The following is a 17,190-nucleotide window of genomic DNA, read 5'->3' as shown; positions in this document are numbered from 1 at the left end:
CACACTGTGCTGGCCCCTCTGGTATTCCCCGCTCTTGCAAAGCGTATCATCTTTCTCCACAACAGTTCTTTCTCAGAATTTTCCTCATCACTTTTGAGTTTTTGCCTCCCTGACGCATCGTTCCCACTTCTTTTTTGGCTTCTCGATCGTGCGTACCTCCGCTTTCTCCCTCCCCTCAGCTGTAGATCGTTTGCACACATACCGTAGCTTGCATCGCACTCGCTGTAATGACAATCTTTTAGGAAAGTTTCCGGGTGCTGCGTATCGGTTTCGCCTTTGTTTATTCCAGTTTGCTAGATGTGAGTATAATATGTCTCGCTGCCAATGGGGAGGATCGCAGCTGAGACTGTGCGAGTGTGAATGCATGTCAATGAGAGTATCTGTCTGTATCCAATGCCAATCTGTTATCATTCTCATGCAGTATTAATGGCTCTGTCTGGGCGTGCGTGTGTGTGCGCGCGCACGTGTGGCGGCATATATGTGGAATTAATGCACATGCACGCACCAGGCACCAGATACGCCTCAAGACATGTCCGATTTTTCACACCACCGTGTAACTTAATGCATAATGTCTCGGCTCTTTGTCATGCTTCTCTCGTCTGTCTCTGTCCATGGTGTTCGGGAGGCACACAGTGAAATACTGTGTCAGTATATCATAATGCATGTAGGCTTACTGTGGCCCGACAAGATGATTGGAGGAGGATGAGAGGAAGGTATAATCCAGTGTGTGGCACCAGCAGGTTGGACCTGATGTCCCCGGGGCCCTTTGATATCCAGAGAAGCCCGTCGGCCCCCGGACACCTCCCACCTCTCGCCTTGTCCACTCAGATCACTGTCACCGGTATCCACAACACCGGCTGACACTTATCTGATTGGTTGACTTCATGTTTGAACCCGGCAGACACTAATCGCATTGGTCGGCACCCGATGACACGTGTTGGATTGGGCGACATTGTATTCGTTTTGCAGCGATTCCGCCGGTGATTGGTTGACATTTTGCCTCGCCCCATCAGGGCGATTCTCTTTGGCTTTTCTTTGTGTTTACGCTGTGTGTCAGGACGGTCTCGTCAGATGACAGATGAAAGATAACTTCATTGACAGTTTAATTGCACTGTGAAATGTCTGTGATGTCTCCTCTATAATGGTTGCATCTGAGTTACAAGATCGGCTGTGAGCATTGCTTTTTGTCCCGTAGGATTAAAGAATGGGTTGATCAAATGCAGAAAGAGCTCGTCACCCTGGCAGACACGGCCACGGCTGGGAAGGGGCTCACTCAGGTACAAACAACCACGCACCACACACATAAACGAAGAAAGAACAAGAAAGTCTGACACTGCTGCAGACCACCCACACATAATTGTGTTAGAGAAATTGTTGGATGGTTCTGTAGTTTTCATTTTTTGGCAAAGCTCTTTAAAATTGAATAAAACAAATGCATTTCTGACATACTGTGTGTGCTTTTACACATTCACCACTCTATGCTTCCGTCTAGATTTTTGAGAGGAACCAACACCTTTTCACTGTGGAGCAAAACGACGCAGAGGAGCTGGTGGACAGGGCAGCCACAAAAATTGAACAGCTGCTGCTGAAGAGGGCTGCTGCCTTAGAGGTAAGACAGCTGCACAGGACGGTTATTAACCACGGGAAAAGAACATTTCCATCCCTGTCTTGTTAAGACATTGCAGACTTGAATCTCTCTCTCTCTCTCTCTCTCTCTCTCTCTATATATATATATATATATATATATATATATGTACATATATTCAATAACTAAAGTGTCTGTAGTGAACCATGTGTTAAATCCACTTTTTGGATCAGTATTGGAGATAATCAACGTGTCTCAGTGTGCATCGAAAAGCACATTGATGGGACACGTTTTGTAAGTAAAACAAATGAAGCAATAGTTTTCCATGGAAAGCTTTTTAACTGAACAAACCACGAACATCGAGCTTGCATGCTGATTTTAATAGACCGGCATTACGACTGCTAGACTCCTGGAGAGAAAGGACAGGGCGAACTAAGAAGAGAAAAGATTTAACTGTTCAAACTTTCCACTGAGAAATGTGCCTATTGTTCTCCACAGTGTGACTTCAACAGAGTTGGATTGAGCCCACAATACTGAGCCTGAGGGCTTTAGCTGCTAGAGCAGCAGTGTCAGTGAGCCTGAAACCCAGTCAAAGAACTGAGACTGAATGCATCGTCTTAATCTTATACCTCGGTTTTTTTATTTTTGTCTTTTCATATTTTGGCCTTACCTTTGGAGTAATCACTGCTTTATTCAGATACAGTAAATTAAGTTAAGTTGAACATCCGTTGGACATCTAATGATCTTTGAAGCACCTGCATTGACAGATTTGATAAGAAATCGCTAAATTATAATTTGGGAATAAATTAAACACTATTCGATAAGCCAAATTGAATCATAGTTGTAACTACAAAAAAAGTAGTTATACAATCATAGTGGCACAAGATTACATATCCTAACATAAGATATTCGGGCATCATCACATAAACAGAATATCGACAGTCAACTTTGATTTTATATCAGCTGGTTCACATGTTATCGCCTAAATCATGAAGCGTGACGTTGCGGCCACACCGCCGTCTGTCTGTTTTTAAATGATTCATCTGACCGAGGTTTCACCCTAATTCTCCAAGCCTGATTGCTGTGGGATTGGTTGAAATGAGCCTTCAAATGTAGAAAAAAGTCACATTCAAAACATTTTAATGATCTTTTGGCAGTGAGACCCGTGGACCTCAACCAAACCAAAAGAGGCGTCCTTGGAGGAAACAAATGTTCGAAAATGAGTTGAAATCAGTCAACAACCTCCGCAATCCTGGAGGCTTTCATACTGTCGAAGTGTCCACTGGTGATTTAGTGGGGAAGCTGTGGGGATCTAAGGGATCACTTAATTGTGAGAGAGTAACAGCAGTGAAGCATGCTCGGAAAAGAGTGGAGGACTGAGACCTTTCTTCTGCGGGATCCGATGTGATAATAAGTGCTTTGACCCTGGGGAGGTTCTCTCTTTCCCCCCCCCCCCCCCCCCCCCCCCCCCCTTCTTCTATTCCTTTTTTAAAATGTTTTTTATCCAGAAGTGGGTCAGAGAAGCTCATCTATATCAGGAGTTTGAACTGTTTTTATATATTCACAGGGAGTTCACAGCAACCCCCTTTGCTCTGCCTTTATAAGGCATCGCCATTGTTTTCTTATTAGTAATGGAGAGGGGAGTAGTTATGAATGTTCATAAACACATACCCCGCCAAGCGTCTGCCTTGTGTATGTTAAGTAAACATCCTGGTGTTTCTTATCGTTTTTTTCCTAGTACTGGTGCCGTAAGCAGCGAGGAGAAAATTGGCGTCAGTGTGTTATCCACATGATGGAAGAGAGAGACTGTTGCCAGGGTCGGGCGTGTTCGCCTGTATGTGCGTTCATGTCTTATGGCGGGAGGTGGGGTCAGCTACCCCGATGCCGACAGTCCATCCAACCCCCGGACATCGATCACTCCTCGCTCTTTATTGCATCTTTTTGTCTACGAGTAACCTGGAGGCACACCGATATTGAGTTCCCCGTCCAGAGATGCATGGACGGGGGAGATAAATGGATGAATAGATGATGTGAAAGAGGGGCAAACGCATGAACATGATTGAGTGATAGAAAAGATGAGCAAGGAGGATGGGTGCGGTGAAAATATGGAGAGCATTAATGGTGAGGGAGGGAGGGAGAGAGTGAGGCGGTGAGCTCAGGTTGTGAGAGGTTTTTTTTTCCTAATTCGGGAGTCTTTTCTCGGACTTCTGAAGAACACCATGCAGCGGTGCCAATAAACACCAGCAGACTTAAATCAGAAAGCGTCCCGGTAGAGTACAAAGTTGTGCTTTGAGCGGATTTTTGCTGACCAATCTTCTCAGGTATAACTAAAGAGATTTGGCTATAAAGTTTATCAGACGGAATACAGGAAGTATCTTCATTGCAGCTGGGAGATCCTCTCTCGTTCAGCGCCTTTGAAAAATGGACGGGGGCGACTCTCAATGTCAACATAATTGGAGATAGCCCCAGGCACTTGAGCCACTTCCACTTAGTTGTCAACTACTTCCAAACTTTCATCCTTTCCTTCCTCCTCTCAGTCTTTCCCTCTCCCTCTTTCTTCCTCGCAGTCTTTCCGTCTCTGATCCCTTACTCTGCATGATGGATGACCTTTGAAAGGCCACCGTTTACCCAGCCACAGGTGTGCCGAGCAAGTGTGTGTCTATGTGTTCTTCCATAAATAAGTGTGTGGCAGAGTGTTACATGCATTATTAATGAGAAGTCGGCTGCGCGCTGTTGGGAGAGATCACTTTATCAAAGGTTTTACAATGTATTCTGGGGTTTGATCTCGACAGGAAAGACGCACAATTAACACACATTGGTGCGGGGAAGGAGGGTCCTGTGGGGGCTGCAGCCGCGCCCTCGGGGCGGAATGAAACACATAGGAAGTATTGCTCGGGCGTTTTAAGTGGCCTTTGATAAAAATAGATTTAACGGTGTCTATTTTTGATGTGCTGAACATGTCCAGTGTCTGGTTTTCTTTAATTAAGTATCCTGACGTGACCTCAGTTATAAGTTAAGAGGTCCTGCTGAACATGACTGACCATATTAATTGCACAGAGGAAACAGCATATGTTAAATAGCATCTTTTACGATTATTGTTGTTTATTGCAATATTACTGTCCTTAAAAAAAGGAATTCTGATCCTGACATGTTTTTACTTTTGATTTTCGACGTAGTGAGAGTGGAGCTATATGGTATCTTGTCACAGCCAGAGAAAGAAACATTCATGCACAATTTACACTGGTTGTTATTCTGCTTTCATCCTTTAAATCTTGTTTTTCTTTGGTTTAATGTCGGTGTCCTCTTGCATGCACAGAGCGGTACGTAGCCCGCTGTCAACCTGTGGAGGTTTGGAAGTTAAAATGAACAGTGCGTGCAGAGAAAGGGCTGACAGCTGTTGTTGGACGTTTATATTATTTTAAACATGATGCATTATTGATGGTAGATAAAGCACCACGCAGTCAACATTAAACAGCCTGAAGCCGTTAAGCCGTTATGTTTAGGTTTTTGCAGCAGCAGCTGACTTTGTTGCTGGTTTAGATATTCTTAATCATACACAGTAGGCGATGACAATGCAGGATGAGAAGGTTGGGGGGAGGCCTTCCCCTTGTTAAACTGCTTTCCCCCGTTTTAACTTTATACTGTAAATACTCAATTTCATACAATATTGTAGCCTGTAGAGGAGCAGTGTCATATTCATGGATTAAAGTGACATGGAGCCCCAGATGTGCACCCCCCAAACCAAACCAGAGGACATACGACTGATATAGTTTTTATGGCCATCCCCTACTGTTAAAAATGAACAAATCACCTTAGCTGATGGCACATTGTTATCATCCGGCAGCAGAAAGTCACAGACCAACACAAAGCTGGTGAAAAAGTCAATAGTATTTATCCTGCTAATTATTCTGAGACTAAAAGCTGTCGTTATAGACTTGGCAGGACAGGGGAAACTCTTCACAGGGAACAGAATTAGACTTCTGTCTTCTTGAAATAAATATTTTTTGACAAGCTCTCAGGATTTGTCAGGTGGACGACCGTGTCACTCCAAACTATTTTTACCACATGAATCCAGACTCTGTGACCTTTCGTTATGTAGAGGAATACGGAACATTACTTAACATGAAATACAAAACAATTGTGTAGGCAAGTCAGGAGTTTTAAATAATAAACTAAGTTTGTCTGACGAGCGCACTAAAGGGGAATGGTTTAATTTATAGGTTAGGGTTAGTCTAAAGTCTCGTGCCTTATTTTGCGCTTTAGATCATTTGCCAAAAGTCTCTTAAATATTACCCATAGTGGCTGGTGAGCGTCCTGACTAGTTGATGAAGTTCTCAGGCATCAAGCGGTTTCACATCCATATAACATTATGATACAATACATTGCAAACATTTTCTCCTCCGCAACTGTTCAGGCTCACGATTTTTACCGGCTTTAGTCCTTGTGCTGTATAATAATCACTTAACTGTTGCCTGTGGTAAACTAAGGTTAAATAAGGCTTCAGTGCGCAGGAGACATAATTAATAAATAAAGTGGCTCAAAAAATGGTATAATGGTTGGCTCTATTGCTCCACCTATCAGCTTGATTTACATATTCACACTACTTTACATTCCTGTTCTGGAGTCCATTGACCCGAGTGTCCTCTTCCCTGCCATTTATATCCGTCAACTCAGAGCACTTACCGTGACTTTCCTGATGCCCTCATCTTTTTCATTAGACGATTAAGTCGCCATTGTTATTGACAGTGTTGTGTTTGAGTCGACATCTACATCTACTGCTCAGAGAGAGACAGAGAGAGAGAGAGAGAGAGAGAGAGAGAGAGAGAGAGAGAGAGAGACTGAAAAAGCTTGTCAAATATAGTTGACCACATAATGAAAGTGCGTGATGTGCCCGAGGCTAGATCCAATTACTTCAGTCCACCTCTCCTCCCCCCCCCCCATCCGCAGCCTGCTCTCTCTTTGTGTTGCTGTCTGTGTGCGCTGTAATTAAAAACGTATTTATTGATGGTGCAGAACTGGTAAGGCAAAAGGCTAACAGACAAAACACTGAAGAGAGACATCCTCGTACACTCAACACATCCAGGCATTGTTCACAGTCCACACCTCTGTCTTTCTCTCTCGCTAACAACCAGCAGCCATGCGTCTGCAGCCGGTTGTTTGCTTTTGTTTGAGCAATCTGCATGAGGTGAGTGTGTGTGTGTGTGTGTGTGTGCATGTGTGCGTGCAACTTCTCTCTCTTTTTCCTTGGGTGAAGGGCCTTTGCTCAGTGACTAATGAGCGAGCCCACGACATTACTTAGTGTCGCACCTCAACCAGCACTTCTAAAAAAGACTCTCCACTGTCTGTGGGTCCCTACAGCGCACGTATGTGTGTTTAGGTTAAAGTGTGTGTTTTCAAAAAGACATATCACCCCTTTACCGACGCTGGCATCTTGTCTGGAAGCAAATTATGGTCATTATTGAAATGCAATGAAGGGCTTATGAACTAGGAACGTTTTACTAGATGCAACAATCTGTTATAAAAAATGGATGTGAGGTAATTACCATTATTTAATAATGCCAGACTTTACCAGTAGGTACTTTGGCAGTTGTTTCTACTTGATTTGTACATTGCCAGCTTGCATTTTGGTTACCTTGAATTCAGTCTGTGAAAGTCGCGCCCCGAATGATAATCCACTTTCACAGTAGGATAGATGTACATCAAAATGTCCACAGAAACTGTCAAACCTGACCTGCAGGATCCGCTCCCTTGCTTGTGCTGAAATCAGTATATTCGAAACACTCTTCGTCAACCAGAGAGCGATGTCACACTCCTGACCTCTTTCTAAAATTAATTTTAACTATTACTTTGAAATCCTGACAAGTCTATCTACCCTCATTGTCCTCATGTATTTAAATGAAGCATGGAGCATATTTTAACTGTGCGCTAGGTACATTTTTTAAGGCCAAGCATGGCCCCATGCCTCGCTGGTCCAGTCTCATGTCACCAAAAGCTTTAGCTGAAGTGTCGAGTTCAGTTATATCTTTAATAATATACACTTTATACAGATTTATAAAAGGCTTTAGTCGCCACTGTGGGATGTTCCACCAAAAATGTCAAGGAATCAATATAGTGTATTGTAGGCTTTACTAATGTACGGTATGTGGAGCTGTTTACAGGGAAAACTTTATTGGACAGGCTAAGATCGTGAGCTAAAATCATTATTGCTTTAAAATTGCTCGAATGTAAAAAATACCCACGTTCTGCAATATCTACATTGAGATCTCCCATTCAATTACATATATTTTGTAATTATCTTGAATGAATGAGTCAATAAAAGCGAGTCTGTAGAATTTTGTAAGCCTTGCAGCCTTCCACTCGTTCTCTGCCAGATAGACAATGTTGCTTTGTGCTGCGCTTTCTAGCCTCTGAACCCTGCAACCTGTCTCTTATCCCCTGCTTGCTGGTACTTGAAACCTGGACCCTGTACCTACTCCACTCCTATTAACCCTGTACTCCCGGTGCATTTTTACCCATGCCAGTTAGCATGTACCTTGATTTTATCAATGAATCAGAAGCAATCCAGTCTGCCAGATTTTTTCCATTTGGGTCCTATTCCTTGCTGCCTTGTCCTCACATGCCTGACTGAACAATCTGTCTAAAAATGGAAGCACAAGATTTAGTGGATGAACTAAATAAAGTGAGTCACGCCATTGACTGGCTTCTAATCTACTGCCAAAATGCCAGTATAGAACAGAAGGACGCTTCTTTGTCAGCGACAATATGGCTCTTCTCTTTCAAGCCTTGGCTTGTTAAGTCGCTTCCTGGGTCGGAAGAGTGTTTAACCATCAGTCCAGGTTCCCCTGCATCCCTGCCAGCTAGTACCAAATATGATTCCCCGCCTGCAAGCCCCCAAGCTGTACCCGGCCCGTTTCCCAGCTGGCTAGCCTTAAGATCATTAGCCTCCAGCCTGGCTGCCCTGACCTGGCATTTGTGGATAAAGCCTCTATCATTCTTTACTGAACACCCGGCAGCCACCCTAGTATCTCTCTTTATAATCCCACTGTTCATTCTCATAAACTAAGTTTTAATGAGAACTATGAACACTGTGATCAGAGTTTTGGCTATTCTCTCTTCGCACTTTCCTTTCCTTTCATGCATCCCCTCACAATTTACGTCTTTTCCTCCTCCCAGACTCAACTCTTTTCAGCCTTTCGTGTTGACCCATCACATCACCCACATTTTAACTTTGAGCCATTCCCTTGAGTTCGGACTCATTATGGATAAATTGGTAACCAACCATACAAATTTGGACACAATGTTAGAAACAAGTAAGGGAGAGATACAACTGGATTTGGGTGTAAATAATCTAACAGTTACTACTCCTGTGAGTATTGCTTTGTTGTCTGCCTGCCCTGAGCCTGCATATTGTGAACACTATGACCGTTCAATCGACCAGTTTGGGAGCCACCCCGATGTCCGGAGGCAGTCTTTCATTGTGTCCCCATGGCTCTCCTTTCATGTTTGTTCGTTGCCCAGCTTCTTACGCTCTCAGCGCCTCGGCCTCACAAGATCCAAGCGCCATGACAAACCACCATCCATATCTCTCTTAAGTCAAGACAGCTGTCAGCATATCTCCTTGATCGCCAGTCCACTAGCTCCACTGACGGCCAGCTATATCTCCAGTCGGCTGTCACCACCGAAGCCTATAAAATCATATGGAAACTCTTCCATCTCAAGTGGAATAATAATCAGACATAGATAACCATTCAGTGTTGCCTCCCAGAACCTCAGCAATATATTCTCCCCAAATCGTAACTGTGTTTAGATCTATACACCGATCAGCCACTAAAACAGGTGACGTAAACATTGATCATCTCATCACTGGTAAACCTTAGGTGCTGGCATTCGTAAATGCCACTTGACATGTACCACCAATCCAAAGACTGATGTGGACCAAGTGCACCCCCTCATCACAACAGCACTACCTGATGGCAGTGGCCCCCCAGCTGGACAAACACTGCTCAGGAACAGCTCGAGGAACACAATAAAGGGCCCATGGTGTTGATTGTGCCTCCAAATTACCCAGATCCCAATCTGATCGAGCATCTGTAAGACTTGCTGGAGCAGGAATGATCCATGGAGGCCGCACCCCCCCCAACATACAGGACCAAGGGGATCCACTGTAAAACGCCATGGTGCCAGACAGCACAGGCCTTCCTCAGAGGTCCATGTCTTGACAGGTCGAAGCTGTTTTGGCTGCACAAGGGGAACCTTCACAATATTAAGCAGGTGGTCATAATGTAATGCCTGATCAGTGTATGTTCGATGTTACATTTAGAATGCTCTCATTTTCAAGATGCCACAAGTAGTGCCAAGCAGCTCAATTAACCAGTTCCCCTCATTCAGGAGTCTGTGCCGTTTGGTGTGTTAGTTGTGCATGTGTTAATTAGAGTCTGTGTGCCCCAGGTGCTGGACCATATTTTTATTAATCTGTTGCCTGCTGTCACAATGTTATAATCATGAGCACATGATTTGACATTATGACTTTTTGCCGTGTGTGTGTTTATGCATGTGCGCGTGTATGTGTGAGCCAATGTAACGCAGTAATGAACAGAGGCTACGATATGATCAGAGACATGCCAGTCTCCGGAGCAGATGTTACTCAACCTCCCATCTCTGCTCTGCACTGATCATATTAAGCAGACAAGTGGTGTGTGCATGCGTCCCTGTCTGTTGGCTTGCAATCCTGTTTGTGTGTGTGTGTGTGTGTGTGTGTGTCTGTGTGTGTGTGTGTGTGTGTGTTTTGGGGGGGGGGGGGGGGGGGTGCATGTGTGTGTGTGTGAGAGAGTGTGTGTGTGAGCAAGATAGAAAGAGAGATGGAGGAAGAACTGCAGATGGGGATTTCTAACTAGACTTATGGTAGGCCAGGGACAGGTGTCTAACACATTCATCGAGAAGAAATTCACACTGGCGGATCAAAACACGCCTGCGGTTATATTTTAAATCTTCATTTTGAGACGGACGAACTGTCAGAGTCAACTGAGGCAGTTTTTCAGATCCTATGATAATAATAAGTGTTGATTAGATGTGACAGGTAGTGTTTTTCCTTGAATCAATATCGTGAAACTTTGGCGTAATTACAGTAATCGCGATGTGACGAGATAATTAGCAGCCTCTCTTTTACAACATCACTGGTGTTTCTCAACCACAATACAGGTCCAGGGGCATTCTGACTTCATGAGACTAGGGTATAAACATTAAGGTATGGATAAGGGCATAGTCAAGTCTGCTCGATGAGTTTATACCTCTCATGATATTTGCAAACTTAGCAGGTCGAAACTGTGCAGATGTGTTCACTGAACAAGATCCCCGACAAAACATAGCTGACTGTTTTGTAAACTTGTACTGTTTGTGTATACCCTCTATCTATCTATGATAGGGGTAGCAGACTTACTGTTTACCCATTTTCTTTCCATTCCTCACTTGGCCATAGTTGAGAAATTCTGCAGTAACTTGTCCCGTCCTTGTTGTTAAACAGATAACCATCTATGGGAGGGATGCTTCCTGAGCTGCAGATATAATCTGAACATTGGAGAGAATCGTGAGCATTAACATGGCCTCACTGTGCAGGCAGATGTGCCATTATTTTATTCCTCCACGATCATGTTTTATAAACTATTTCAACGTAAGTCATCGGTGTCTGTGAGTCTTCTTCGTCTCTCCTGAATGGTCAAGCTAGACAAAATTCCACAACACATTTTTGTATATTTCAATCTATCGAGAACAATGTGGAATGAATATGATATGGGTCGCCCATAGTGATGAACCCACAGAGAATGATCTCATAAATCAGCAGCTCCCCTTCAGATGGCTTTATAGTTAGTATCAGGTCATGGATAGGCCAACCAGTCTTCATCTTTACTATTTTTGCTCAGTCTGACAGCTTTCATTGCCTTTACAGACGCAGCAGTAGGGCTGGGTACTGAACTTTATACTTTATGGCACCGACTGAATTGCCTCGATCTAGTGTCTAGAATGTCTTGTGATTAGATACCATATTGCAGCACCGAAGGAGTTAATCTCCTCAGAGTCAGTGAGCCAATAAGCATGTAGCTTGCTTGTTGTGCCAAGATCTAATAGTGCTGGTGACTGGCTGTCTTGAGGCATGCAGGAAAAAGACTTGTTTGTGCCCAGAGATGGGGCTCACCATGTGTGTATCATTAAGGAACTGGTATCAAAGTCGCAAACATTTACATTTTAGGGCAATTAGCAGACGCTTTGGTCCAAAGGAGCTTACAGTAATTCATACATGCATTCATACACTGCTGGCATGCAAGGTGCCGACCAGCAAATCAGGAGCAGTTTGAGGTTCAGTATCTCGCCCGAGGACACTTCCACATGCAGACCAGGGGAATCGAACCAGCGACCTTCAGATAACAAAACGCTGGCTCTTCCCCTGAACAGCAGCCGCCCAAACTGGATGTACAACCTGTTCAACACCAAATGGTAGACAGACAAAGTGAGCCGGTGATTATATTGAAGCATTCAGCAACCAAAGAGCCAGGTGCTTCCCTGCAAAAGTTGGTAGAGACCAAAAACAGAGCTAAAAGAGTGAGTAACATTCGCCTTGGGAACAGAAACATGAGTCGAAATGAATGGTATTGTTGTCCTGCAACTGCTGGGTTAGTACTTACATCATGTTATCGACGTATTAACTGAAACGCTGATGATGTGTTAAAGTTGTGTTCACATCTTGTTACACTAGAAAAAGTGTCCAAAAAAGATCTGTTATCGCAGGTTTAAGGATTTATTAACATTATAAATGCATTATTACCAAGCTAGCCAACAGGATTTTTTGAAACCTGGCAATGTTTTCCTATTCATGTCTTTTAATTGACCAGTAAAGCGTGAAACCAGTTACTCGCTAAGATTTTGTAAATCCATCACTTCCGACTTGTAAACCCTTTTATATCGAATGCCTTTCAGTAAGTTGTCCCTTTATCATTTAACCCTTTTCGTAGTAGAAGATCGTGACAGCGCATCCGGCAGAATCCCTGTGAGATCTGATCAGGTGACTAACATTATAAATCCTCCGCGGCCGACGGCAGAGAAACACACATCTCTGAGCCGTCACGCATGAGAGCAGAAGATCCAAAGAGAGCGAACGAGACAAGGAGCAGCTGTAGATTTGCAGCTCCCATCGGAGGGTTTGGCCTCTGAGAGGAGCCATGTGGAGCAGCCCGGCTCTCCCCAGGGCTCTCGCAGCTGCACAAACCTCTGCTCTTTCCCTCCGTCTCCTGCTCTCTCTTTTCTGCCTTCGCTCTCACTCCAGCTCCATCTCCCCTTTCAATCGCTGCATTCCTCGCTTTTTTTCCCCACCGCCTTCCTTCGCCACACTAACAGTCCGTATCTCTCCCCTCTCTCTCCTCTGTGTCCAGCTCCTGACCTTTTGCCACAGTTTTCTGTCCAACTGGAATTTGAAATAAACCCAATATCTTCTGACCCCTCGACTCGTCTCGCTCTTATCGCGCTCCCTCCCTCTCTTCCCCCTGCAAATCTGTTCCCACCACCTCCAAATCCTCTCTCTGCTCTTTCGTATTACCTCTCTCTTACACTCCCATCTGCCCCCTCTTGCTCCATTTTGCTCTGTCTGTCCATCTCTGCTATTCATTTCTTCTTTTCACTCAAGCCTATTCTTGTTTCTCACTCGTCTCCTTCTCATTACACCTTGCGGACACACACATTAACGCAATGTATTCATTAGACATGTACACAAGAGGTTGCATTTCTTTGTCCTTTTCCCCGAGGAGGCGATCAAATGTATTTCTGGAAAAAGCCTCCATCATTTTCTATTGATGAAAAACCTCGCCCGCCCCGTGTCTTTTCTCTTCATCATGCCACCGTTCATTCTCATGAGCTCAAGTTTTAATGAGAACTATGAATGCCGTGATCGTGCTGAGTCAGAGTGTTGTTTTCTGCCTTTTCACTGTCCTTTCCGCTAATGCGTCTGCTCATAATTATTGTCTTTACCCATTACCTTTTCAGACTCCTCTCTCTCACATTGACCTTCCCGCCCCCCCCTTTTTTACTTCCTCTCCATCGCCTTTGAGTTGGGACTCATTATGGCGAGGAGGTAGCCGGCGTTCATGAATGTAGACACGTTGTCAGAAACGAATGAGGGAGAGATAAGACTGGATGTGGGTGTTAATGATCTTTCAGACCGTTACTACCCTTGTGTGTATTGCTTTGTTGTCTGGGGGAGAAGGCAATGTGCTCTGAATGGCCCATTGATTTTGGGCGTGTGGAGCCTTTAGAAACACACGCGCACACTCGCACACACACACACATAAACACACACGCGCGCGCGCCCAGGGAGTCTGGGAGGCTCTGTGAGGTTTAGCAGAGCCTGTCTCATCTTCCCTGTCTATCCTTTAAGCTGTGCTCTGCTTTCTCACTAAATGCATGGTGGGCTGCTGGGCTGCCCTGGCAGAATGACAACTAAGACTGGTGGGAGCAGGGCAGAAATATCTCTCTGCGGGGCTAGCAGGTGAGATTCCACTGCCATCCAACACTTGGGCCGAGCACTCCGGTGCTCTCTATGGCTGCTCGTGTAATGATCTCATACATCAGCGTGCGTGGAGGGTGCATGGAACGAGGAATAATATATTATTTGCCCTATTTGGCTGCAGGATTATTGATGGGCACAATAGCTGTTGTGGTCATCATTAGGCCGTTTCTCTGCTCATATGGGGATTAAGATATAGCCGGCCTACATGTATCAGCAACGCTGCCCGCAGATAGCACCGGTCATTTCCACCCCCCCCCCCCCCACTCGTATTAGATTTTATGAATTGCTTCTCATCTTCTCTCCTCTTCCTCACTGAAGCACTTCATTCCTTAAAACACTCCACTTCGTTACATTCATAGATCCAACTCCCGGCCTCCTCACACCACTTATTCCTCTTCCCCCATTAGGGCTGCAGGGGAACGGTGGCTCTCCTCAGGTCTCCAGTGGTCAGTCGAGTGACAGAGTGGACTCATTATGGCGTGGAGGTGGGGTGTCCACACCACAATAAGCCAGAGGGAGACTAATGAGCAGTTAGGTCTACGGGGAGTGTGTTATGCACTCCCCATGAAGCGCTAAATTTGTGTGTTTCGACAGAGCGACGCCGGGGCTTCTAATCAATTGTCAGAAAACGGCAACTTGCAGCGGCCCCGTAATGAACTGTTATGCCAGTTTAGAGAGGTTAGCTGTCACTCAGGGAGCGGCCTCATCAAACCGAGGCTCTGTAGTGTTTGATTGTAGCGTTGCTTTATTTGGGTAGCTTGATAACCCCGGTGCGCATACGTGTTTGACAAAGAGGAGATACGGCGGAAGAGGGGAGGAAGAAAAAAAGGGGAAGGGTAATTAGGTATCTTTCCTCACAGCGACCCTCCGCCACCCTCCCCCCCTCCACACACACACACACCTCCCAGAGGGGAGAGGAGCCTCGTCAAAGTGCTGTCATGAATTTTTTAACAACCCTGTCGTCTGCTCTCTTCGGAGGTGCGCGTGTGTTTGCATGTGCGCGCTCATATACAGGAAGTGCGCGAGGCAAAAAGGGGTATATTGGCGCTAAATACCGCAGTGGAATATTCTCCATTAATGTCACCCCAATTGACAGAGTATGATGCATGACGCTACAAGTATCAGACATGTACCATTTCACATGCGACATCAGGCCACAGGAGAATATCCATACGTTCATGCACCGCTGCTGTACTGTCATGCTATACATATGCATTTAAGCAAATTGGACATGTTTTCAGAGATGGTCTGGAATTATGCACAAGTGGTAAACTCAGTTAGCTCAGTGGTGCGACATTAACATGATGTGATGTTCCGGTGACATTAGCTGACATTAACCTAATGATGAGACCTTCTGCACTTGGCCTTTTCAGCACTGATATGAACTGCTGCTCCCGCTTTCCCTCAGGTGGCACATTATTGCATGGCTTATATCTTTTCTTTTTTTCCTCCGTGAATCACTTCTGGAATGAAATAGGAAGGACCATGATTTTGTTTTTGGTTAGAACGTTGTCAAACTATTATGCAGCAGAGGTCACTGAATCAAAGTATTAATTAGAAAAGAACAGGAGGTCGTATAACCACCAAGCTCAACCTGGGTTTTCCTCTCATATGTAATTCTTTTTAAACCCTTGAATGCAAATAGATAATTTTCGTAATGATAGTTGTTTTCGCAGGGTAAGATTGGTGGTGCAGAAGGTACCAGTGGCACAGGGTTGGGGTCAGGGTTAGAGCTATGGACTGCATGCATTAGAATCGCGCTTTTGATGGAAATGATTTATAAATTGAACCGCATGATTCAGTTCCTGACGTAGTGACTGAGCTTGTTATTTTTATACGTGGTGCACAATATGATCATGATCACTGTTCTGTGTTAGTGTGTGTGTGTGTGTGTGTGTGTGTGTGTGTGTTGCGTTTATGGCTCAGATGGCGTGTATATTTAGCTGCTGACAGCCAGTGCAGAGGAGGTGGAGACAGGTCTGGAACAGAGCCCGGGACTGGAGGCCAAAAGGAATGGGGCTGTTGATCAAGAATGGAACCATTGCCGACAGCAGACACATGGTCACCCAAATACACATTCGGACCCGCACCAATAAAAGCACAGAATGACATATACTATCAACATCTCATCCAGCCATTGCTCATGCACAGATCTGACATGCCCGATGTTATATTCTTCAACAGATGGATATCGGAGAGCGATTCAGCTATAAATACACTCGACCATCAACTCTAATTGCATCAATTAATTTCAAATACCTCCCTGAGTAGAGCTTCTCTGAGGCTATGGTAACCCTCACTGTTGTGGAGGAAGTTGGTGTGTCAGACAGGCAAGTTTATTTAAGGGCAGTCCTTTCCTCCACGGGGTTGTCATTAGCCAGCACAGTCAGAGCAGGAAGGCCGAGGCCAGGCTGAGGTTTGATCTCTGTGGATTTACCTGGGTGAACATGTACACAGTCCTGTAGAATAATGTCAGTATGTGTTTGTTTATTCTGCCTCCTGTCTGCCTTGGGAACTCACTGTTCTTTTTGTTCTAGCCTCCTACCTTTTTCTACACAGTGGAAACGATTTCAAATAAGTGAGATAGTCTTAATAATCTAATGATTAAGTGTCTGTTGTTAATTAAATAGTGTACAGCCATACAAGTGGACTGATGGGGCTGTAAGTGCAGTCTAATTAGTCAGTCAGTACTAATGTCAGCATGCTTAACTGTTAATAAGCACCAAACACAAAGTACAAGAAACACTGGTGGGAATTTCTTTTATTGCAGGTATCTGGTCATGAAGTATTGGACGAATTGAAATTTTGACTTGATAATAGTGAGGACAGTGTTTGGAATTCATCTTTTGAGAACTAAGGATTGCTGGAACAAATTGTCCCATTTTATCTAGAAACATTTAAACGGTAGGCAAATGTACTATTTTTTTAACTTTGATATGCAGGCAACACCAGGGGAGAAGTCAGGGAATAACTAAAGCATTTGGGATTCATCCTCTGGGGACAATGAATGTCTGTACCATACTGTGTCCGAATTCATACAGTAGATGTTGAGATA

General features: G+C 44.6%; 1 protein-coding gene across 5 annotated transcripts in view; it reads left to right on the top strand.

Annotated features, from left to right (window-relative positions):
• The window catches only part of LOC115586402 (voltage-dependent calcium channel subunit alpha-2/delta-1), a 72,449-nt gene that overhangs the window by 7,330 nt on the left and 47,929 nt on the right, over nucleotides 1-17,190 (top strand). For all 5 annotated transcript variants that reach the window (XM_030425418.1, XM_030425419.1, XM_030425417.1 and 2 more), the window contains exons 2-3: nucleotides 1,196-1,277; nucleotides 1,493-1,609. In XM_030425418.1, coding sequence (XP_030281278.1) covers nucleotides 1,196-1,277; nucleotides 1,493-1,609 — 199 coding nt within the window. The remainder of the gene's footprint in view (nucleotides 1-1,195; nucleotides 1,278-1,492; nucleotides 1,610-17,190) is intronic.

The sequence above is a fragment of the Sparus aurata genome, chromosome 8, assembly GCF_900880675.1.
Source record: "Sparus aurata chromosome 8, fSpaAur1.1, whole genome shotgun sequence".
Lineage (NCBI taxonomy): Eukaryota > Metazoa > Chordata > Actinopteri > Spariformes > Sparidae > Sparus > Sparus aurata.
Note: the sequence above shows the minus strand (reverse complement) of the source record. Positions and strands in the feature narration are given on the sequence as shown.